The sequence below is a fragment of the Trypanosoma brucei genome, chromosome 8 (genome assembly GCF_000210295.1).
Source record: "Trypanosoma brucei gambiense DAL972 chromosome 8, complete sequence".
Lineage (NCBI taxonomy): Eukaryota > Euglenozoa > Kinetoplastea > Trypanosomatida > Trypanosomatidae > Trypanosoma > Trypanosoma brucei.
The window spans coordinates 1,312,926-1,335,051 of NC_026741.1; the positions used below are offsets into that span (position 1 = coordinate 1,312,926).

At 46.0% G+C, this 22,126-nt stretch overlaps 12 protein-coding genes across 12 annotated transcripts; 10 read left to right on the forward strand and 2 right to left on the reverse strand.

Annotated features, from left to right (window-relative positions):
- Nucleotides 1-1,865: 1,865 nt before the first annotated feature.
- On the forward strand, nucleotides 1,866-2,210 carry TbgDal_VIII4960 (cytochrome c; the record flags this gene model as incomplete). The annotated part of the gene is made up of 1 exon (XM_011777530.1): nucleotides 1,866-2,210. One exon carries the CDS (start codon nucleotides 1,866-1,868, stop codon nucleotides 2,208-2,210), a length of 345 nt encoding a protein of 114 aa, XP_011775832.1.
- Nucleotides 2,211-3,469: 1,259 nt separating this feature from the next.
- Nucleotides 3,470-3,814, reverse strand: TbgDal_VIII4970 (hypothetical protein, unlikely; the record flags this gene model as incomplete). Its single annotated transcript, XM_011777531.1, has 1 exon — nucleotides 3,470-3,814. One exon carries the CDS (start codon nucleotides 3,812-3,814, stop codon nucleotides 3,470-3,472), a length of 345 nt encoding a protein of 114 aa, XP_011775833.1.
- Nucleotides 3,815-4,452: 638 nt separating this feature from the next.
- On the forward strand, nucleotides 4,453-6,186 carry TbgDal_VIII4980 (hypothetical protein, conserved; the record flags this gene model as incomplete). The annotated part of the gene is made up of 1 exon (XM_011777532.1): nucleotides 4,453-6,186. The coding sequence occupies one exon, from the start codon at nucleotides 4,453-4,455 to the stop codon at nucleotides 6,184-6,186; it is 1,734 nt and encodes a 577-aa protein (XP_011775834.1).
- A 768-nt stretch (nucleotides 6,187-6,954) lies between these two features.
- TbgDal_VIII4990 (hypothetical protein, conserved) lies at nucleotides 6,955-8,682 on the forward strand (the record flags this gene model as incomplete). Its single annotated transcript, XM_011777533.1, has 1 exon — nucleotides 6,955-8,682. One exon carries the CDS (start codon nucleotides 6,955-6,957, stop codon nucleotides 8,680-8,682), a length of 1,728 nt encoding a protein of 575 aa, XP_011775835.1.
- Nucleotides 8,683-9,751: 1,069 nt separating this feature from the next.
- TbgDal_VIII5000 (hypothetical protein, conserved) lies at nucleotides 9,752-10,039 on the forward strand (the record flags this gene model as incomplete). The annotated part of the gene is made up of 1 exon (XM_011777534.1): nucleotides 9,752-10,039. The coding sequence occupies one exon, from the start codon at nucleotides 9,752-9,754 to the stop codon at nucleotides 10,037-10,039; it is 288 nt and encodes a 95-aa protein (XP_011775836.1).
- A 1,108-nt stretch (nucleotides 10,040-11,147) lies between these two features.
- Nucleotides 11,148-14,777, forward strand: TbgDal_VIII5010 (hypothetical protein, conserved; the record flags this gene model as incomplete). Its single annotated transcript, XM_011777535.1, has 1 exon — nucleotides 11,148-14,777. One exon carries the CDS (start codon nucleotides 11,148-11,150, stop codon nucleotides 14,775-14,777), a length of 3,630 nt encoding a protein of 1,209 aa, XP_011775837.1.
- A 166-nt stretch (nucleotides 14,778-14,943) lies between these two features.
- Nucleotides 14,944-15,285, forward strand: TbgDal_VIII5020 (hypothetical protein, unlikely; the record flags this gene model as incomplete). The annotated part of the gene is made up of 1 exon (XM_011777536.1): nucleotides 14,944-15,285. One exon carries the CDS (start codon nucleotides 14,944-14,946, stop codon nucleotides 15,283-15,285), a length of 342 nt encoding a protein of 113 aa, XP_011775838.1.
- A 147-nt stretch (nucleotides 15,286-15,432) lies between these two features.
- Nucleotides 15,433-15,738, forward strand: TbgDal_VIII5030 (hypothetical protein, unlikely; the record flags this gene model as incomplete). Its single annotated transcript, XM_011777537.1, has 1 exon — nucleotides 15,433-15,738. The coding sequence occupies one exon, from the start codon at nucleotides 15,433-15,435 to the stop codon at nucleotides 15,736-15,738; it is 306 nt and encodes a 101-aa protein (XP_011775839.1).
- A 235-nt stretch (nucleotides 15,739-15,973) lies between these two features.
- Nucleotides 15,974-16,327, reverse strand: TbgDal_VIII5040 (hypothetical protein, unlikely; the record flags this gene model as incomplete). The annotated part of the gene is made up of 1 exon (XM_011777538.1): nucleotides 15,974-16,327. One exon carries the CDS (start codon nucleotides 16,325-16,327, stop codon nucleotides 15,974-15,976), a length of 354 nt encoding a protein of 117 aa, XP_011775840.1.
- A 387-nt stretch (nucleotides 16,328-16,714) lies between these two features.
- Nucleotides 16,715-20,302, forward strand: TbgDal_VIII5050 (hypothetical protein, conserved; the record flags this gene model as incomplete). Its single annotated transcript, XM_011777539.1, has 1 exon — nucleotides 16,715-20,302. One exon carries the CDS (start codon nucleotides 16,715-16,717, stop codon nucleotides 20,300-20,302), a length of 3,588 nt encoding a protein of 1,195 aa, XP_011775841.1.
- Nucleotides 20,303-21,216: 914 nt separating this feature from the next.
- Nucleotides 21,217-21,594, forward strand: TbgDal_VIII5060 (hypothetical protein, conserved; the record flags this gene model as incomplete). Its single annotated transcript, XM_011777540.1, has 1 exon — nucleotides 21,217-21,594. The coding sequence occupies one exon, from the start codon at nucleotides 21,217-21,219 to the stop codon at nucleotides 21,592-21,594; it is 378 nt and encodes a 125-aa protein (XP_011775842.1).
- A 191-nt stretch (nucleotides 21,595-21,785) lies between these two features.
- Nucleotides 21,786-22,085, forward strand: TbgDal_VIII5070 (hypothetical protein, unlikely; the record flags this gene model as incomplete). The annotated part of the gene is made up of 1 exon (XM_011777541.1): nucleotides 21,786-22,085. The coding sequence occupies one exon, from the start codon at nucleotides 21,786-21,788 to the stop codon at nucleotides 22,083-22,085; it is 300 nt and encodes a 99-aa protein (XP_011775843.1).
- Between the last annotated feature and the right edge of the window lie 41 nt (nucleotides 22,086-22,126).

Below are 22,126 nucleotides of genomic sequence, written 5' to 3' on the forward strand. Positions count from 1 at the left end.
AAATATATTTGGTTGTGTGTGATTATTTGACTATTTGAAATGGCGTGTGAGAGGCCTCATTTTTGAGAATGCGGGGGAAATTAAAAAAAAGAAAAAAGAAAAGGAGTGATAAAATGATACAAATAAAAGTTTTTTTTAAAAAAAAATAAAAAAGAGGGAAGGTGAGTGAAGGAGAGGGGAAGTTTTTTCTTTTTCTTTTGTTTTTTTTTAAATTTATGTTCTTGGAATTAGTGAACTCAACTGTCCACCTGTTCATTTTACTTTTTTTTTTTTTAGTTAATTCATTTCGGTTTTATTATTTTTCTTATTTCTACTTTTATGCAATAGTTTCTCTGCTTTGTGATGATCTTTAGTGCTAAGAACGAAAAGTGAGAGGGAAAGAGGGGAATATATATATATATATATTTATAAAATAAAATAAAACAAGACAAAACAAAACAAAATTTAAAATAAAAACCCATGCTTTTATGTTTTAATTTAGCGTTCGCCAAGCTGCGACGGATGTTTTATCTGTCTTATGCGTGTATGTGTATGCATGTGAGTGTGTCCGTGTCTGTAAAAGTCAGCTCATAAACAATTATATGTATAATTATATATATATATATATATATATAAGTATTTATAAATACAAATGCAAGTTTTCATTCTTCAAAAATGAAAACATTTCACCTATTCAAACACATTTGCATGCACACAAAAAGAAAAAAAAAAGAAGAGGATTATATTTAAAAAAAAATGGACAAAAAGCGTTCAGCCGAGGGAGGGAAGTGGATAGAAACTGTAAAGGGTTTCACATATTAAGAGGGAAAATGCAAAATTAAAGGGTGAGGGGGAAAAAAGGAGTCAAGAATGTGTTAGCCTTATGATTATTTTAACAGTTGTTTTTATTTTTTTATTTATTTATGTTTTTTTTTTCCCGCCTCCCAGTGTTTGTCTGCACCAGCGTCGATGTTCTGTTTCGTGTCTGTGTGATTTCCGATTCTTATTTTCCCGCTTCTGCTTTCCTCTTTAATCTTTTTTTTTAAAAGAAAATGTTTCAAAGCGGTTTACTTATTTATTTATTTATTTATTGTGTTGTAGTTTTTTTTTTGTGTGTGTTTACTCTCGTGTTCACCTTTTACTTGATCCACTCTTTTTGTTTTGTTTTCCTTTATTTTCCTTTTTGTTTTTAAGTCTTATTTTTGAGCGTCGTTTGGTTCCGCTATTTATCCGCTCCATTTGAGCCCGCGAATGAACATATCTGAAGAACCGTATTTGTCTTTTTTTGTTTTGTTTTGGAGTATGTGGCTGTTTTTCCCCCCATCTTTTTTCCCCCCTTTTCCTTTTTTTTTCCCTTTCCCTTCCCCTTCCCTTTCTTTTTTTTCTTTTAAATGATTTAAAAAAAAAACAATTATTTTTACGCTGCTTTCTAGTTTTTTTTTTTGAAGAAAAAAAAAAGAAAAGAAAAACAATATTATTGATCTCTCACTCCCTCTTCATATTGACTCTCCCCTTCCCATAATATATATGAGTTTATACAAATATTCATTATCACAAGGACACGCCGCTAATAATAAATACTGTCGTTTATTCTTTTGTTCTCTTTATTTTTTTTTTGTTAAATATCTGCTTTATGCATTTATTACACATTTTTTTCTTTTTTTCTTGTTTATTCTCCCTATATTTATCTTAATGTTTCCTGCACTTACAAATGTGGGTATCATTAAAGAGTTTTTTTTTTTAAAAAGAAAAAAAAGACAAACAAACAACAGCATCAGCAGTAATAATAATAACAACAATATATTAACAAAAAAGTTAAAAAAAAAGAAGAAGAGAAAAGAAATAATTCAAAAAAAATAAATAAATAAATAAAAGAATAAAAGTAAATGCCACCAAAGGAGCGTGCAGCACTTCCACCCGGTGACGCAGCGCGTGGGGAGAAACTTTTTAAGGGTCGGGCGGCGCAGTGCCACACGGGTACAAAAGGCGGTTCCAACGGTGTTGGGCCTAATTTATATGGAATTGTTGGCCGTAAATCCGGAACTGTTGAGGGTTTTACGTACAGCAAAGCCAATCAAGATTCCGGTGTTATGTGGACTCCGCAGGTACTTGACGTGTATTTGGAGAATCCAAAGAAATTTATGCCCGGCACTAAAATGTCTTTTGCAGGTTTAAAGAAACCACAGGAACGCGCCGACCTCATCGCATACCTCGAGACATTAAAGGACTAAAATGAGATAATAGAAAAATTTATAATATTTATAATATAACTACATTATTGAAAATTTATGTTATCATACATGTATTATTAAAGCAGAGGATGGAAGGAAGAAAGGAGGGGGGGGGTTTATGTTATGATGGCAAGGATTCCATTATTATTATTATTATTTTACTTTGTGGCTATCATTATCATTATTTATATTTGTTATTTGGGACTATGAGGCGAGCAAGAAAACGAAGGAAAACATAACCAATAGTTAATGTTATTGTTTTTTTTTAAATTCTTTTTTGTTTTTGATAAGAGGAAAAAGAAGAAGAGACGCCACGAAGGAAAAGAAAAGAAGAACATAAATGAATTACAAAACGGAAATGAAAAGAAACACAAATCAAAGTAGAATTAAGTGAAAATAAATTTAAAGATGTGTGTGGTGTTGTCACCGTAAATGTTCCTATGCCATGAGAGGTTTATTTTATTTTTTGAACCTATCAAGATTCTTCTTTTTTTTTTCCCCCCCCCTTTTCGTTCCCTTCCGCTCCATTTGCCGGAAAACTACGGTGCGACTTCACATTAATTTAGTGTTTTGTCTCTTTTGTTCCCCCCTCCTGACTTTTTGCCATGTCAGAAGAGCAAAATAAAAAAGAAAAAAGAAAAGAGCAAAAGAGGGATGTACGTTATGATGGGGATGGAGGGGGGAGGGAATTTTAAACCGCAACAATACACATTTATATTTTTTATATTTATGAATGCAAACATGAAAAGGGTGAATAAAAAGAATAAACAGGAACAAAAATATGTAAAAGGATGGAGATTGGGGAGGCGGGGGAGGAGGAGGAGGAGGAACAGAGGAATATTGCGGTGTGCAATTTTTTGTCTTTTTCTTTTTTTATTTTTATTTTTATTTTTTCCCTCCCCTCCACAATCTCCATCCTCCTCTTGCACCTTAACGATACGTAAGGTGTTTTGTTATTGAAAAGAGGAGTGTTTGTGTGGCAGGCCAAGTATTACAAGGAGAATAAAACAAACAAATAAAAGAGCAAACAAACAAAAGGAAAAGGAGGGATTCAAAAAAGAAAAAGAAAAGAGGAAAGGGAAGCGACCGCAACTCCCTGAGTTCTAAGAACTTTCTTAATCCATATACATGGGGTAAATACATTTATAAGGGATAATTGAAATAATAATAATAATAATTAAAAAAAAATCAAGACAGAACGCAACAGGATATACATCTATATTATTATTATTATTATTATTATTATTATTATTATCGGCCTAAAAAAATTTTCTCGCAATAGTTTTGTTTTGTTTTTGTCTATGTGCCCGTGTGCTTGTGTTTTTGTTTGTTCCCTTTGTTGTGGGCATTTCCAGCGGCCACATCTTTACAGCCATCACAATTAAGCCCATCAAATGACCGCTCCATGCATTACTCTTCTTCCTATTTCTACTCCATTTCGTCTTATTATTATTATTACTGTTGTTGTTATTGTTTTTATTGTTATGAACTTTATTGTTGCATATACCCGGTTCTTCATGTATTTTGCCTCCGCATGTCACCTTTCGTTTTGCTCCATTTCTATTTTTTCCTTTCCCCCCTCCGCCCTCTGGTCTCCTCCTCATCCTTTTGCGTGTGAAGCAGAGGGAAAAAGAGGTGGGGTAGCGGTAAAAAATAAATTTTTTTTCATAAAGTTACAAATGTTTGTAGGCTTGCATATTTATTAGGGAAATTGGGTATATAAACATGTAGGAAACAGGTTTGCCGTGTCGTTCCTTCCGTTCATGCTTAATATGAGCCGTGTGGGTATTTGTGACATGTGTGATTATGCTGAGTTATGTCTTGTGACTTACCAGGGATAAGGCCTGAAAACGGAGTAGTGGAGGGAGTGGACGAGACTGAAGCGGTAAGACAGTGTGAACCTCCGCACTGACCTCTGTTTTTCCCCCTTTTTTTCCTGCTTTTTTTTTATTTTCCGTTTGATTGATTATCTTTTTTTTTTTCCTCTCTGGAAGTGACCCCTCTTTTGTAGTGGTAGTGTTGGTGGATAGCGTTGTGGTGCAAAATCTGCCCCGTTGAGCGTCCGTTAGACGAAGCGTCACGGCCTGCCAATAGAGGCGGAGTTGTCAAAAGTATAATAAATTAAACAGGTACTCACAACAACAACAACAACAACAACCAAACACCGCTTGTGCCGAAAGTGGAAGAAAAGGGAGGGTGAGGCAGCAGGTGAAGGAGAGGGGCAGTAGATATTCTTTTCGCAATGCAGCATCACTTCCACCTCAATCGCAGTTTCGATATGCAGTTGTCTCCCGTTGCAGCCTCTATTATCGACTGGGCTCCAGCTGGCCGCACCGGTACCGTTGGGAGTTCCCACACTCCCGCATGTTCCCTTCCAGCTGTAGGCGTAAACGGGTCACACACTCATGCGGTGGATTCGATGTCATTAAGCGATGCGGCTAAACTTAAACCTGCTGAAAATCTCTCTGGCATGCGGGTGCTGCACCGGTGCACTCGGCAGTTGCTTGCCAATTCGTGCGTGTTGGTGCCGATCTTTTCACGGGGTACGTTTAATGTGAATGCGGGGCTGCTCGCTTCTCTCGGTCTGACCGGCGGGTGGAACGATGCCTGCTCGCGGCCTTCCGGTTTCCACGCCAATGATGTGCTGCAATTGGAGGCAACGTGGGGCAAGAGGCAATGGGTGGGGATATTTAACTTGGTGTGTTTCTCTTGGATGTCTACCACTCTTCCCCTATTTGAGTTTATTACGGTGTCGCCTCGGACAGATTCGTCGCTACAGGTCGACCGACTGATGTTCAACTGGAGCGGTTTCTGGCGGGTGTTCGTTTCAGGTGACGGCAGTCGCCGAAATTCGCTCATATCGATGGATTCCCCCGCTGAAAGGTTTGTCGCTGACGTACCTGTTGCGCCCACTGGGAAACTACCTGACGAGAGTAAGTTGGGTGGTGTTACCGGTGTTGATAAAAAACATGACAGGCTTTCCGCTGCGCCTCCGATTACCTCTAATGGTGATGGTACAAGACGTGGAGGTGCCATCAGTAGTGGAAAAAAAGTAAAGGTTGGTAATACCAGTGGTAATACCACTTCAATGAATGGCGATAGCGGTAGCGGCACGGCAGGGGTTTGCATGAAGAAAAGGGAAGAAGTTGTTGAGCCTGTCAGTGGCTCGAGTAGTGAGTTATGCGCCGAAACACAGAAGGTGGGTCGGTGGTGGAGGATTCGAGAGTTGCGCTGCGGTGTAGGTGTTGCTCTGAAAAACGACATCGTGAGTGCAGCAAACGCTTACTTTGGTTATAGCTTCCACCTGGGTCGAGCACTAACTTTCTCCTCGCATATGGATGTTCTCCGTCGCGGCTGCTACTCCGTCACATGCAGCACCGATCGCTTCGACCTCGCCACGCGCCTGCGTGTCAACCACATCACATCGCATTTCACCGAGATGGATGCTGGAATTGGTTGGCGGCCGCTACGGCACGCACCTGGCTTTGCGTGCCGCCTCTCGTACTCGATGGGCCGCACATCGATGGGTTTTACTGCCCGTGATGTTACTTCTCACTGGGGTTTGGCGGCTCACAGAACTGAAACTCCGGTGCAGGCCACAGCGGTTCTACCACCACCGCTATCTTCCCTCCCTGTCCCCGTTGCTGTGGAGTCAAGGGGAGCTTTGTTACAGTTGTGGGACGCTAGCGTGGACTGGGGGCTGAGTGCAGCTCATTTAGTGCTTGGTACTCTTTTACCTTCATTAACTGGGAGCGCAGCAGCGGGGCGGCGGGTTGTAAAGGAGGGGGAGGAGGTGGAGGTTCCGGAGCATAAACCCAGGCAGTGGAATCGTCTCTCTCGAGCATTTCTTGCTGGTGTCAGCTACTGTAGAGCTTCGGTAACACAGGCGAAATTTGACCTCACGATGGGGGTGGCGACGCAGCAACCGAGACAATCGAGGCCTCTGAGGTTCTTCTTTGTTGTTTCAGCCTACTGAGGGGGGGGGAGGGGCGGGAGCTTCTTTTCACTTTTTTGTTGTATGTCCACATGAGGCAACTCGCTGCGTATGTGACCGTGCGGATTCGGGTGATGTGTCTCTGCCACACTGTGGAATAGTCGCATATTTGCTTCTGACAACATCGCCTCAACAGCGACGTCAAAACCATGTTGCTGCTGCTCGTCAGAAGGTGTGTGTTTGGCTTGGGAGCCTATGCCATCGGAATCGGAAGGGTTTCTCGGATTTATATCAAAATAAATATATGTAACTTCACTATGATTGGGTTACTGATGCCGTTGCCGTCCGTATCCATCTTCCACTGATTTCGTCCGTTCAGTGAACTCAATTTCACATATATTTCCTCCTTCTTTCTTTTTGATTGTTTAAGGGCGCTTCTCCGTCGCAGTTTTGTTTCCACACCACCAAATAGACGTAGAATTCAACAAGCGAGGGGGAGTGGAGGGTTTTTTCTTTTCAAAAAGGGAAAGAGAAAGATAAGAGATAGAAGGCGAAAGAGGAGCATAGGAAAGTCACTTGACCTGGTGCTAAATAACGTCGAGTTTCAAAAGGAAAAGAGGGGGGGGGGAAAGAAATAAAATAAGGTAAATATTTGTATATCTTCCTTGGTACTGTGTTGCTGCACCCCCGTAGTGTACCAGATTTCAGGTGCATAACATCTACATCGTTGTTCGCTTGCGTTTGACAGTTTGTTACTGTTCTCTGCAGTTTCAATAGAGGAGTTGTTGGGCTGCTGTACGCGTAAGGAAAATGTCGTTATCTAACGTTGTTGCAAATAACGCTATGATGGGAGTTCATAAGAACAACCCTGGCATTGGTAATGGGAATAAATCTCAAGATAATGATACTGGAAAGGGAGGGAGTGATACCGATAACAACGCTGAAACAACGGAGCAGAAGACTCACTATCAATACGTTCTTGCCATTGTCAATCCATTGGCTGGTGAAACCGGTACGTCGGGTTACATTACTGAGAACCTAGTGTCGTTTTTTGGTGAGGAACGCGTGGTTCTGCTTAATAAAGACCTCTTCGCCGATCCCGCACCTTTACATGAGGCCATCCGCAAGTATGCTGTGCGATACATGTCGGACGAAGAGGAAGAAGAAGAGGAGACAAAAGGCACGGAGGTGGATGTTCGGTTGCCAACAGACGCTGTGGATGATCGTGGGACCGTCTTCGTTTCTGGTGGGGATGGAACAGTTTCTTACATTATGGATCAGATGGACGCGGTGCGGGAGATCGTAGAGAAGGAGGTGGGCAATAACGCGCGCGGTGAAGCCACCCCACGGGGGAAACCAATTTTTCCCGCTTTAGCGGTTCTTGCGTTTGGCACAGGCAATGACTTTTCAAACTGTGTAGGGTTCGGCCGTGGTTACAGCCGTGGAGGCAAATGTGGACCGCTGTGCAAAGAAGATTTGATTGAACATTATGTTCAAAAAGCCCTTACCGCTCGCAGTACACCGTTTGACCGCTGGGTGATGCAAGTAGTGCCCATGTCAGTGGCATGCAGGCAAAATGAGCGAGCCCAGCAGGGGGATGGGGGGGAGGAGGAGGAGCCACAGTCGCCGGACGGACAAAAGAGCAGTGTGACGCAAGGTGGACTTCATGATTTGTTTATTGATTGGGACGCACTAACTGATGACCCTGATTGCAAGATTTACCGCTTCATTAACTATGTTAGTGTCGGGTTCGATGCATATGTGACACACAGGTTCAGCACATTTCGCAAAAACAACCCAAAATTCTGCAGTAAACGTTGGAGAAATAAGGCCGTATATTGTTGTTTTAGTTTTCGTGCGGCGGTAAGTTGTTCCCCACTGAAGGGGTGTGTTCCGAGTGTTTGGGTTAGTGAATCGACGTGTGGAGAAGGGGGATACGTTTCCCCTGCCGGGAGTGGGTCTCACATGACGAATGTGCAACTTCCCAGTGGAAGTAAAACATTAATGCTTACCAACGTCACCTCATACGCAGCGGGGACAAAACCATGGAACGCGGGGAGCGGCAAACTGTACCGCAAAGGATCAAGTAAGAGCACAGCTTCAATAACACCGGTATGTGTGAATGACCGAAAGTTAGAGGTGCAAACTCACAGCGGCCTTATCCACATGGGAATGATGCAAATGAATGCGGGGAAAGGAGCAAACAAAATTTCTCAAACCAACGACGTCATCTTCTTCGTTTCGTGCTGCCCAGAGGACATCTACAAGGGTAAGCATCAACAACCACCGGCGCGTGAGGGGGAAGGAAAGCAGTCGAAGATGAGCCTGGAGGGCGCAGCAGACAACTTGAAGAAAGAAAGCAAGGAGTCAGTGTCTCTTTACGTACAGTTGGATGGGGAACCTATAATGATTATTACCACCCCAAGTATAGTACGGATCAGGGAACTGCGCACACCCCGCGTATACGTGCGTTGTCTGAATGAAGATGTGCTTCTCGAGTCACCATCAGAAGAAGGAACAGAAGGGGAAGGGGCGTGATTTTGTTTTCTTGTTTTCTTTTTTTTTTTTAATGATGGCTTGCAGGTTCTACAAATGAGTTGTGGGTTTAGATGATGCTGTTACCCAAGGATGAAGAGGTGGAACAACCGCTGGAAAGGTGGGGGAGCTGTGGTGGGAGGTTTCTGTTGAAGCATATAAGATCCAGTTGCTCATGAATGTATGTGAGAATCCCGATTCCCCAAACCCAACCCTCCATTTGCCTTTGTGGCATTATAAGCGGTAGAGCGCGTGCTCGGGATATATGTGCACGTATGTAACTGTTTTTCTTTGTTTTCTTGGTTGATTGTTACATTTTTTGAGTTTTAAAAAAAATGGTCTATTACCTTTTTGTGGGGCACTGCTCATTCAGGGCAGCACTCATGGAAATGTTGTGCCTAATAACTTTCTTTTTCTTTCCTTTCCAAAATCTCGTTGCTCTGGAAGGCACGTATAGAGCTTTCCGCATTTCCGTTACCGCGGCTCCCTCCCCCTCTTTTTTTTTTTTGCGGGGGGGGAGGAGGAGGGGTTTGGATGCCCATTTACACAGACGGATGTGCTCGTAGTGCATAAAAAGTCGCACGGTTGGGTTCCCTTCTTTTTTTTAAAAAATAAATCCCCCCATCTCAACTGTTCTTAGTATACACAATAGAGCTTGTTGGTGGGTTACCGCTTTTGTGTTATACTAACAATGCAATGGTGAATCCTTCGTAATTGTGCGCCTTGCGTGCTCGGTGTGCGTACATTTCCATTTTCTTCTTTCCCCCTTTACTTCGTTGATGCTAAGAACGATGCCACCTTATAATAACTTTCTTTGGTGATTTTCGCTTGATATAGTATATATATATAAATATAAACATGTATACTGTTTAGCCTGATTTATTCCTGTCCATTCATTTATCCCTTTTGCCTTCGGTTCCGCTATTCGTTTCTGCGGCATCCAGCGGTCGTGCCATATAAACGTATGTCACATACTCCTTTTTTGATTCTATTTCTTTCTCTGCCCATTCGTTTCCTCCTAAAAATAAATAAATAAATAAAATTATTAAATAAAAGGTTTAGTGGCCGCGCCATGGCGTTTCAAACACCGTGGATTTTTATCGCTGTCATTGGTGTTCCACTCTTTATGGTCTACACGAAGGCGCGGCGCATGGACGCGAAGGAAATACACGAAATACAAATGCGGGTGAAGTATCGTTCGGAGTTTTGGGAAAAGGGAAATGAGTTTGTGCGGAGCCACCGCGAAATCGTCCTGAAAGGACTGAAAGAAACGAATGATCCGATGGTTGGAAAGGAGTTCAGCGAGTTGGAGACCAATGGCGTAACAAAAACTCACCACTCGATTTGGAAATTGTGGTAATTTGTGTTTATGTGTCGGGTGGCCCTGCAACAATGTCGTGCCTTATCGCTTTCTCTTTGGTTTTATTTGGTTTCCACTTCATCCAGCTGTAGGTTCTATAGCGTATGTGTGTGTATGTGTGTGGGGAAAAAAGAAAAAACTTGAGGGCTCATCTTATTTCTTATTTGTGTCATCAGTTTTGACATCTTGACGTATTTTCTGCTAATTGAGTTTGTTCCCGTTTCGCAATTTTCTTTGGTCCCGCTCTAAGGAATTGTTGAGGCTGTTGGGTACACGACGGTGAACGTGCGCTTAGGCACTGTTTCATCCATGTGTTGTGTGGTGTGGAATTGTAAAAAAATAAAAATAAAATAGTCTTTGTTGTTTTTGTTTTGATATTTTTGTTCTTCCAATTAACTGCACTGCACCGTGAGTCTTCCATTTTTTCTTTTTTAAGCGATACGTGTGTTCAATCATATGTTACGTTTCAACTTGACTACAGCTGCTCTGTGTCGAAAGCAGCGCTCATACATGATAGGTTGTTTTACTTCCATGCCATGTACAGATTGATTATGTTTGTTTATCAGCACCTCTCACCTTCACTTCACTTTACTTCACTCACACTAATACGTTTTTACCTCCCCCAAGGGCTTGAAACAGAAAGAAAAAAGTGAAAAGGAAGGAGCCCTGTGGAGCGGGTTGGAGTGTGTTCAGGGCAAAAGGCAGCGCGGTTGGTGTGCCATTGTTTTTCTTTCAGAGATTTTACGTATACACTCGCGTCGCGTAGATCTCCATTTGACTTCCATCCTTCCACTACCCACGAGATTCTACACACACACACACACACACACACACACACGCACAAACACGTGTGTGGCAAAAGAGAGGGAGAAGGAAAAAAAAAAAGGAATTTATCGTACCCCGGTCAAGTAAACTATATTCTGTTTATATACAGACGTTGAGCCGGTGGGGTCCTGGTCCCATTCCACGCGGAATAACAGATTTAAGGGGACCTTAACTGAGCAATAAAACGTCTGTGACTACTGCTTCTTAACGCAAACCTGCTGACCAGCCTGTGGTAGGTTAACTGCCGTTACGTCCATATAACTTGAAGCTGAAATCGGAACTAATGGGTGTGTGCCAGTCGAATCTTATTACATCGGAAGCCGTAAAAGATGGGGGAAGGGAAAACTGCAAATGCCGCTGGTTACAACTGGACTCGAACAAGTTAAACATGGAGGGTAAAACCAGCTGTCCCGAAGCGGCAAATGAATTCACCGCCCGACTTGCCGAAAAGTCTGCACGACGGTTCCCGTCAAGTGGTTCGGCTGGGACCCAGACATGCAGCATCAGAACGTGTCCTACTCTACTGAATGCAGATTTTGATGTTTCTCACCAGTCGCTGCTTGGTCGTTGGTGGAACCTTCCTGTTGTATCATCGGGAGATAAATTTTCATTTGGCGCCACTCTGTCAATTCCGAGTGAGTCGTCAACTCCCTACACTGCGCTGTCGCTGCCTACCACCGAAGAGACCGTTAAGAGCGGTTTGTCTCAAGAAAGTGGGCGTTTCCGTCCCTCGCGTTGGATATCGCTCGTTTGCCCCATACCGGCATCGGGTTTGCTCTCAGGCTCTGGTACAGGATTACACGAGGGTTGTTGTCGTGGAGGAGGATGGTATGGTGAATGCAACCGATATCTGTTGGACAGAAGTAACTGTTCAGGTATTTCATCAGAGAATTCTACCCTTTCAGCCTGCTTTTTCGAAGCAAAAGGTGTCTTTGCATTTCGTATATCCGGTGAGGAGTCCACCGCAAAGGATGCAGCGTTCCTACGTAAACGCGGGTTGCACGCTTGTCGTGGCACCTACGTGCGACGCTGGGATCGAGTGGAGTGCTTTTCAGCGAGCAAGCAGTCAAACGCGCTCACCATATTTCCCATGAAGCCATCTTCGTGTCCCTCCTCCCTCAGGGAGGGCAGTCCGGTGACTCCGTTCGGTCAGTTAAGCACAGATGACGCAAGAGCCCCGTCCACTGCCGATAGTGGACAAGAATCAAGCCGTTCCTCAGCTGACCGTAATTCCGTGCGCTCGTCGAGCGCGCATCCTTCGAGTCTATTGCCATCGTCAGAAACCTCAAATGGAGCGGGTACGCCTATGTTTCCGAAGGAATGTCTTCACTGCCACCACTTCGCAACCGTTAATGATCTAACCGAGTCTGTTTCATGCAACTGCATGAAGTCTCAAACACCGCTAGTTGACCAGGGCAGTTGGGCCCCAAATTTGGAAATGGCGTCGTATGACACGTGTGATTCCCCGTATGACCCTCTCGCCTCTTCACTGTTACCGAAACGAAGGGGAACTTGTGCTATGATAGAGGAACCTTTAAATCTGAAGCCAAACAATGTGCACGAGCCAAAATCGTGTGGATCAGCAGTGCAGCCGGTACCTGCTGGCATCATCGTCAGCTGCTTTGACATTTCGATTGACCCTTCAAAGTGGAAAGAGTGTGGATATCGTCGCGCAGCCCTTGATTGCCTTAATGAAACCATATTGTCATCCGGTTGTAACTTTGGCGAGGGCGTCGTGACGAGCGTTATGTACGGTGGAATGTGTGTTGTGGAGTGCCCATCTGAGGCGGCCGTTGCTCGATTACAAGATTCCATGAGAGTAAACAAGTGGGATACCTCGGTGTCGAGCAAGTCACTTAAAGCAGCAGCCAAAAGAGCGGCGCGTAAAGGGCACAGCGGCAGTGCGGCGTCGGGTTCCGACTCTTTGCCACATGATTCGTATCGTGTTGTAATGTGTGTAGGTGGAAAATGGCCCTTTGATGAGTTGGACACCAGCAAGTGGAGAAAAGGCGACGTTAACAGTATTTCAGCAGACTGCCCCCATGCTGCTGCATCAATTACGCCGTGGATCGATGTTGACGCAGTGGCGCTGATTGTGCGTAACTGGGCTGTGCATCTACTTTCTCACATGGAGTATGCCAAGCCGCTTGCGGCTTACGTGCAGCGGTTTCAGGGCCTATTGCCGTTCCTGCGCCTCGCGCCTGCAGAGGATATCCTTCATGATTACGTACATGTCAGCAGTGGCAGCAAATTCACTGAAAACCTGAAGGAAAACGAGGCCATTGCTTCATCTTGGGTGAACCACAGTTACCTTAGTACCGAAGGAGTGTGCGATACCACCGCTTGCTCCTCCGTTGATGGGGAGGGGCCCCCGACACGTGGAGAAAACGCTCCGGCACAACACGTGGATGCTGAGATTCCTCCCTTGGATCTGCGTTCGGTGAAGCGTCAAGGTGGGAGTAGAGGATTAAGATTCAGGTCGAAAACGCTGTTTTGTAGTATGGTTCGTGGGAAGGAAGCTCTCAGCAGGGAAGAGGGTGGCAAGTCATGCACGACTGCATCACATACCAATTATGACCCTTTATCCGGCGGGGGCGGTTCATGTGTGGAGGGCAGGTCGGCTAAAAGCTCCTCCTCTTGGCCTTCAGTACTTCAGCCTCTTCCTTATGATGAGGAGCAAGTATTATGGGAGCGCGCCATGCTTGAGGTAAAGGCTGTGAACACCGAACTGAGGGAATTAATAGACGCCCGACATGCTACAGAGAAGGAGCTTGCGCAACTGAACTCCACCTTACAAATCATGAAGCGTTTGTTCTTACCTCATTCGAGTATGGGTGAGGTGAATCCGCTGTGCATGTACCTCACTACAGCTCTGGAGGAGCCGACAGAACTTCCGGGGCGGCGTGCCTTCGTGGGTGGTCGTGACTGGTTTCCGTGTCTCGCCGCATTGTTGTCAAGCCCGAAAAACGCGCTCTGCAGTATTGAGATCGTGCAGCCCATGATCATATCATCTCTTCCCCAACTTGGAATGGTTACTGGTTTACTTTATCATGATAGCGCCATGAAGAACTTGCAGAGCCTTGTCATCCCATGCGATCAACTCTGTGGCCTCTCGACCCGTGCGAATGCACCCGCATCTGGAAGGAAAGGACACGGGTTTCAAACGAAAACTACACTGCGAGGGGAAAGTAGTGGAAAAGCCAATTGCGGTCCCAGTGCGCAGTGCTTCCGCCGACTGAGAAATGGTGTTAGAAATTGCAAGTTCTTTCTGACACCTAAGCAGGTCAAGGATGTGTTTCTCGCCCTCACGACGTCAGTGTCAAACAACTCTCGACATCCAAATTTCGTACTGTCGCTGAAGGGATTTCCTGTGGGTGGCACGAAGTCGAGCCAGTCGAAGATACGTCGATTCATTCACAGATTTTTTCACGTGAAAAGTGGTTGGGAGAGCGCGACAACGCAGAAACCTCTTCGGGCTTCTAGTCTGTCGCCCGCGTTTGAGGAAGCCTTGACGATCAATGGAAGAATGGACGAAATGGAGTTTATTTGTTGCGCTGAGGATGACGTATGCATCGCTTTGCGTGATGCGGAACGAAGACCCCATTGCATGCTGTTGCGCAGGCGTGAGAAACATCTATCGTTAGCCAATGATACACCCGGTTACTCACTCGTGTCAGGGGGGAAAGAAGGGGAAGGCGATGAGGAGTTGCCATCTACCGAGTCGTGTTGGGTGTATGGCCTACACTCCGAGAGGCTTTTAGCTGCGGTCATGGAGTGCGTTAACCTTCTTCTGCTTGATAGGGCACCGCAAATGTTCGAGACACTGAAAGTGGCGTGTGACCGACGGGGTTCCAAACGACTGGAAGGCGCCGCCGCTACGAGGCACTGGGGCGGAGTTACGCTCACTTGCTGATGGCATTTTTTCCGTTGTTGTTGGGCGCGCGAGGCAAATTTGAAGGGATCTACTCTAAAGAGTGTAGGGGATGAGGTTGTCTGTGATGAGGGAAGTTAAGTATTTACTTTGATTCGGGGATGGGAGAGCGCCCTAGCGTAAGGCTAACCGATACAAGAAACCCGTAATGTTGTCCGTTGCGTACGGCGTTACGCAGGGGAAGATGGCTTTCACGAAGGGTTACGAGTGCTTCCGGTGTTGTTTATACGTAACAGATGTGAGAAGGGAAAAGAAAATCTTAAAGTGGATGCGCTTGTTCGCAGAGAGTAGGGGAGGTTTCAGGTGTATGACTTTTTATGTTTTGCACCGATATGCACTATTTGGTAGTGTTTCGTTTCATCACCTACCTTTCCGATACCGTTTCACCGGTTGCATTATTTTCTTCTCTTTATTTTTTGTTGTATTTTTGGCCCTCCTGCGTATGTTTGTTCCCTTACTCCAAGGCCCTTGTCGTACGCCTCCTTCTTGAGCGGTTACCGTAACGAAGGAAGGGAAATAAAGGGAGTGGAGGGTGCTTTTTTTTTTCTTCTCATATATATATATATATATATATATATATATATCTTTTCTTGACTTCAATAATGTTTTTTCTAATTCTCCTTTCTCAGACGAAAACATGTGCTTTCAGTTTTCCTTTTTCTTTTCTTTTTTTCACTGTGAGAGAAGACGAGGCTCAGAACGACTGACAGCCCGACACTTTTCCACTGTTTCAATAATACAGACCCTAATGTGCGGTTCATACTCTTTTGCACTGCACCACTGGGACAGTTTTAATTTGTTCCTTCCCCCTTTCAAAGTTTTCCTACTCTGTTTTCGGTTATTATTTGATAATTCATATTATTTCTATTATTCAACGCCAAGTTCGCAGCGTGTGCACGGACGTTGGCGGAGGCGTTCCCTTGTCACACGTTTGACTGCTTAATGTACTTAAGTTTTTTTTTCTACTTTTAACTATCGAATCTCTCTCGAGTCAATTCCGTGGGCACCGTTTCCCCTCATTGGGTGCGGAAAAGGTGTCGAGAGGAGAGAACGGGACACGAGCGTATGAGTGGACGGGAAAGAAGAAGTGGTAGAGAGGGTAATAACAGAGAAATAAAAGAAGGGGGAATTGTGGGGGAAATTTGGCGTTACGGCAGGTTTGTAGCCCTGCATATTTCCTATCTCAGGTTCCTTCTTTCATTGCTTCTGTAGCTCCTCCCTCTCTTTCCAAAAACACACACACAAACACAAACACATTCCACGCATATGCGATCGCACTTGTAGTTATGCCTGAACTTGTGGTTGTGACAGGGTTTGTGCATGTGTATGTGTGCGCTGGGGCCAGTGAACAAAGTTCGTGCCCTCAACATGTTTTCAATGTACCATAGAATCATGTTTTTACTTTCCCCCCTTTTCGTCATATCAAAAGCGTGAAAGGAAGGCAGTTGAAGCTGTGGGTGAGAACGAATGATGCAGTTTACGATGGAAGACGTTCGTTGCCTTTGTGGTTTATTATTTTTTAAATGTCTCATTCCATTATTCTGTGGCTCCACGGGTCAGTACAGCAGTATTGTTACTACTGGCATCCATTCTCCCGTCCCCCCTCCCCATTACTTACTTGCTTGCACATGACATTCCATTCTTCAGCACCGTGGCGCACATATTCCTTCGTTGTTTTTTCCTTCATAATTTACTCTCTACACCATCGTTGCATAGTCGATTACTTCTCCCTGAGCGCATTGCCGTTTGAGGGAGTGTTCCTTTCAAAGCTTGAAAGGAACATTGTTGCAGGTAAAAGAAAGGAGAGCAAACGAGCCAATTCGTGGCGTGTGCTGGTGCACTCCTTGTGTTGCTGAACTGGCCCGCACAGGTAGATATACACGTATACACATAAATAAAGCTTAGATACTCAGCCGAAAATGAAGGAAGCCGAACAACCACCAGTTGCTGGGCCGCTTCCAGGATTTGTATCGCACGCCCGGTCCACAATGTCTTCCATCGAAAGCCTTCATCGGACCAGTACCGTCAGTTCATCCGGCAACGTCCGCCTTCCTGCCATAAAACAGAGAAACCAAAGGGATGGCGGGAGCAACGAGAACCCTTATACAGCGAGCGAACAGAAGCGTCGGGAGACGAGAGTAATGATACAGCACAGGAAACGACTGCATATGTTCGGCAAGCCAATATTCGCGGAGAGTCACCAGCGGATGCTGGAGGCGAAGCGACTGTGTGCCGAGTGGGTGGCAGTTCACCAACGTGAGCGGGGGGAATCATTGGCCTTTGTGGATTACGCAAAGGAGCTGTTTTATAACGTGGTAGTTCGTAATCACGTGCCTCTTGTGAGCAATGGAAATGATCAGTTGTGTATACTCGCTACACGAGCGGCCGTCAGTTGTTTTTTGTTAGAGGAAGCTGTGAAAGCACTACCGCGTCATGAAATCCTGGAGCGCTGTATAGGTATGCTGCTACGCCTTGTTTACGTGCCTAACACCGAGGAAATGCGCGAAGCACTCGGTGGTACTGTGCAGTATCCCCTTCTCCTGCGACAACTACCGGACTATCAAGTTGACTCCCCCAATTGTATGCAACTGTCTCGCTTCGCACGCAAGCCCTACTTTGTTGCTCATCACGAATTAACACAGCGCGTTATCATGTATGCGCACATGAATCTAACACGGCAGGAACGCTTCCGTCGTCTTCCCCGCATTTTCGATTTACTCAACGCTAACTGGATCAAGTCCTTCCTGCGGACTACTCTGAAGGCCTGGCAACGTGTTTGCTTGAGGAGGCGGCAGGAGGAGCAAAAGCACCGGGCCCGGTGGGCACGGCGTTTTGCGGCGGAGCGCATTCGTTCCATTATACGGCAGTGGCGTGTCTACGCACAGGTTCGGGTTCACAGTGCCGTTGCGGCGGAGAGTATTATGGTACAAATTAAAACATTGTCAATTAGCACGCGCAATCTCAGAGCTGAGATAGAGGCACTGACACAAGAAAGTGCTGAGCTTAGTGTGAGGTTGGAGGAAAAGGACACGGAATATGGTGAGCTGGAAAAAAAAATAGCGGAGATAGAGGGGGAATACAAGAGGAAACTACAATTTGTGTGTGAAATCGATCGTGTTGGTAGCAAATTGCTGAGCTCGCTTGCACAGAAGGTGCCCTTTCCGGGTGGTACCGAAGCGATGTTGCCACTAGAGGTGTTGGTGCTGTGGGCGAATCAGACGCTCATTGAAGGATGGATGGGAAGTTTGTTTGTAGACACACCCGATGACCAGTTTGTTGAGCAGGCTGAGAGTTACGGTGCAGGTTTGGCAAGATCGGTGCGTCTGTCGGATATCAGCTCGGCAGAGTTGCCCTTCACACCGCTGTTGAGAGAAACAACACTGGTGTTTTTACCGATGCACCGATTCCTAGCGCTCATCAGCGCCATGGATCCAGCCACAGGACCGACTATGAAAGAAATCTCAGCTGTCTGCAAAATGGATGCCCAAGTGCGACCATTCCGAATGGAAATGGAGGACCGGGTAGAGGAAGATGCAGCGGCGGATGAAAAGAGGGATAACGTGATCAAGCTTGAGGACGAGGTCGGTCGTATTATTTTGGAAGCGTACACGAACCTCACCGGAGGTCCTTGTCTAATATCTGCTAAGCAGTTGATGACACGGAAGCGCGGCTTTCAGCTTGTGTTTCTTGCTGGTCTGCTGCGGTACTTCACCAACTGGGTTGACCGGACGATGAAACCACGGCGGTCGCATGACGAGCGGCGGGAACGCAGTGACTCTATTCAAAACAGCGGTTCAGTGGAACGCGCGAGTCCTGTAGAGGTTATTGCACCCTTGGTAGTTGCCGCCGCCGCCTCCGTGACGTCCTCAATTGGAAGTAACTCCACCATCGTTGCCGATGAGTACGCAGGGACGCGCCACAGGGAGTACCCGGAGTGGTTTCACCCGCCAGCGAGTCATTTGAACTGGATGCGAGTCGTGGAGAATCAGCAGCTGTGGATTGCAGCATCGTTCAATGCCCTACACAGCGCTCTGAACACTGCGACGGAGCAGCGACCCGTCTGTACTATGCAGGTGCAGGAGGAAACACCTGCATACATGGAAAATGTTACAATAAGGCGGTTATCGGACCTTCTCTCACCGGAAGTGACTGCGGATAACTCATTTTTTTACAGTCTCGCGCGGTGTGTGGAAAATGCACTGCCTAAATTGCGTGATCTTTTCATGCAGTACTCTTTGCTGGAAGGTGACCGAGACTACGACCGTCCGGGCACGAACAGTCTGATGATTTCTGACGAAAGCGATGTGAGTACAGGTGCTAATCTAACGGCCAGTTTTGGCAACACCCAAGCCTCCATACATGGTGCTGACGGGCAATACTTTGTCTCATCACTTGACTTTTGGAGGCTCCTGCGCGACTGCCGCGTTGTTGGCGGTCGCGGAAAGCTTCACCGCGCGGTGGTGCATAGAATTGTTGAAAAGGTTGCTCATGGTTCAGCCTCCAAGAGGAAAAGCGGTCGGGCAGGCGAGAAGAGCTCAAACATCCCTGGAACGAGGAAAACACGGTCGGGTAAAGAGCTGGCGGAAATAGACCTGAAAAACTCCTACTATAAGCTGCGTCTCTCGCCCCCCGAGTTTGTAGAAGCACTTCTCCGATGTGCACAAGTGTGGGACTATATGCAGAGCGTACAACATCGGGAGGAGCAGCAACTCTCCAGGAACATGACGGTGACGAGCAGGACATCATCGGAGGAGGCAGAGAGTTCATTGAGCCAAAGCGCGTTGGTGTCTGAACGCCTTACGCCAAACCCCTCGCCACCAAGGAAACTTGGCCTGGCTGACAGGATGAACGGCAGAGATGCAAACCTGCAGGGGGCGGTGAGTTACCCTGCCCATGATCCGTCATGGCTGCTGCGTCCAGCAGCTGTGCATCAGTTTCTTAACGAATACATCATTGTTCATGGGTTTCGTGGTCCTACACTAGACCCCTTCCAGCGCGCAAAACGCCATTTACTCTTGAGGCAGCAGTTTGCTGAACATGCAGAGGTTCTCTTTGCTATATTTTGCCACTACGCGAAACCACGAGAAGGCTACGGCATCCGTCCCCCCGATAATGAGACTTCGTCACGGGGCCAAAGTTCATCAAATGTTGCACCGTCAAGTCGTGATGGTGGTTCTCAGGCATGGAGAGGTGTAGGAGGGACTCCAAGGGACCGGGGAGAGGTGGGTATTGTGCGCGTAATGACTCTTGGAAGTCTCCAGGCCATGACAGTAGGCTTCAGCTGGTACAGTATCCGTCGGGTTACGCCGGATATTATTGAGAGCTCCTTCCACGCTGTTGTCGCAGACCCTGAGAATGAGCCAGGTGTGCTGTTTTATCCGGAATGGCTTGACTTTCTTTGTGTACTAGCGTATTACTTCAAACCCAACCCCACCGAGCCGTTACACGAGAAGATGGGCGAGTTTCTCCGAACTCACGTAATCAAACATCACAAAGATGTCTATTAAGTTTGGTGACACGGCACGGTGTCTGGGAGGGTTCCGCTATTCCCATATGTAGGAGGTGTTTCCCTTTGCGGATGCCGTTATCTTTTCACTGTACTTTACGCCCCTATTATAAGCAGAATGAAGAAGAATTACCTCCTTAGTTGCGTCGGAGGTACGCCACGGCGGGGCGGGGAGTGCAAGTGCGCTTTTAACGCACACCGCTTTGACGCATTCTGGTGCGTATGGGTGTTTGGTGCTTTGAATGTATCAGCGCAGCTCTAGATTGCGCATGCGTGCTTATATTTGTACATTCCTTTGTCTCTTATCAGGCCCGTGCTTTCCTGGTTTGGAGAATGCGCACGCACCATCTGGGCCCCCTTCTTGTGGATAAATAAACATATATTTATTTGTCCATTTATGTATACTTACGTATAAACAGCACCGTTCTTTGACCACCACACTGAGGCAGGGGTGAGTTTGTAGGACTTTTGCGTGACTTTCACCTATTCATCAGTGATGAATGTTCTCTTTGCCTTTGTTGCCCTCCCCACGGCCTGGAAAATGTACAGCTACCATTGTGAATGTGAGGAGTAAAGGTCTGATTGGGCGTCGTTACGTGATTGTTCTTTTGTGATTGTGAAAAACATAGTATTATTCCGTTGTAAGAGAGTTTCTGTCATGCTTATATTGTGCTGATTCTGCATGTCATATCGGTTTGTCCACCTTTTGTTTATTTTTCGACTACTTTCTGAATGTTACGTAGAGGTAGCGAGGCAAAAGAAAAAGAAGATATAGTTTAAGGGCGAATAAGTTGGGGTTCGTACGAAAGGTAAACTCATACCGCTCGTTCGGTGGGGAGCAGATTCCTTGTTTCCCACTCGAAACGTTGAAGGCATCCTCTTATCTCTTTCTTCCTTCTTTCTCAGATCCAACCGATGGATGCGTTGACGACCAGCACCATACCTTCCGCGTTGGCGGCGGCGGGTTGCCTGCAGCATTCCATGGTGCGCGTGGGATTAACAAACGGCATGGTTTTGACGGGACGCATTGTTGAGTTTGATGCTGTAACAATGAATATGAAACTTGATGCCATTACTGACATGGCGGTTTTACATTCTGCTGCGGGTGAGGGGTGTGGGGACTCCGCATATGAAACGAACCCGGCTGCGTTGCGGTGCTGCAATAGCGTTGTTGTGCGTGGTTGCCATCTGCGCTACATGGACTTTATTGATGAGGAGTCGGACAATGGGCGAGGATTGCAGGAATTAATTACCGCAGTTCGTGTTGTAAAACCTTCCGTACCTCAGGATTGAAGTGGCTACAGGCGTGGGCCTTGTGTCTCTTCCCGGACTACTTTCCCCTCCTTATATTGTTAGTTTTGACGTACTTTTTGCCACGCATTGGGAGATGGTGTGTTGACTTGTGAGTACCGTTTTCAAATGCTTCATCTCTGCGCATCGTGAGTAGCCTTTGGGCAACATGGGGATGGCCCCGCGGTGTTGTCATGATTTCTGGCGAAAACTCTTCACGTTTTGGCAGTGTGATCAGGGAGTCGCCGCCGTCGCTGTATCGTGAGGACAGTGGCTGTTCCGCACTTTTTTTTTGTTCACTCCCTCCCCTCCTTCTTTCTCGACCTGCACATGGAAAGTTGTGTATTTGTCTATTAAAGACTAACAACGCCACCTGCTCATCAAATAAAAAGCCTTTCAGCCACACTGTTGGATTTTACTTGCCCTCTCCCCCAAGTAATAAATCACACATCAGTTATTGGTACCGCCTTCGTCTCAGAACCAAAGGAATATAACGCATCAAGAGAGACCATACAGTTATTTATACTTTTGATAG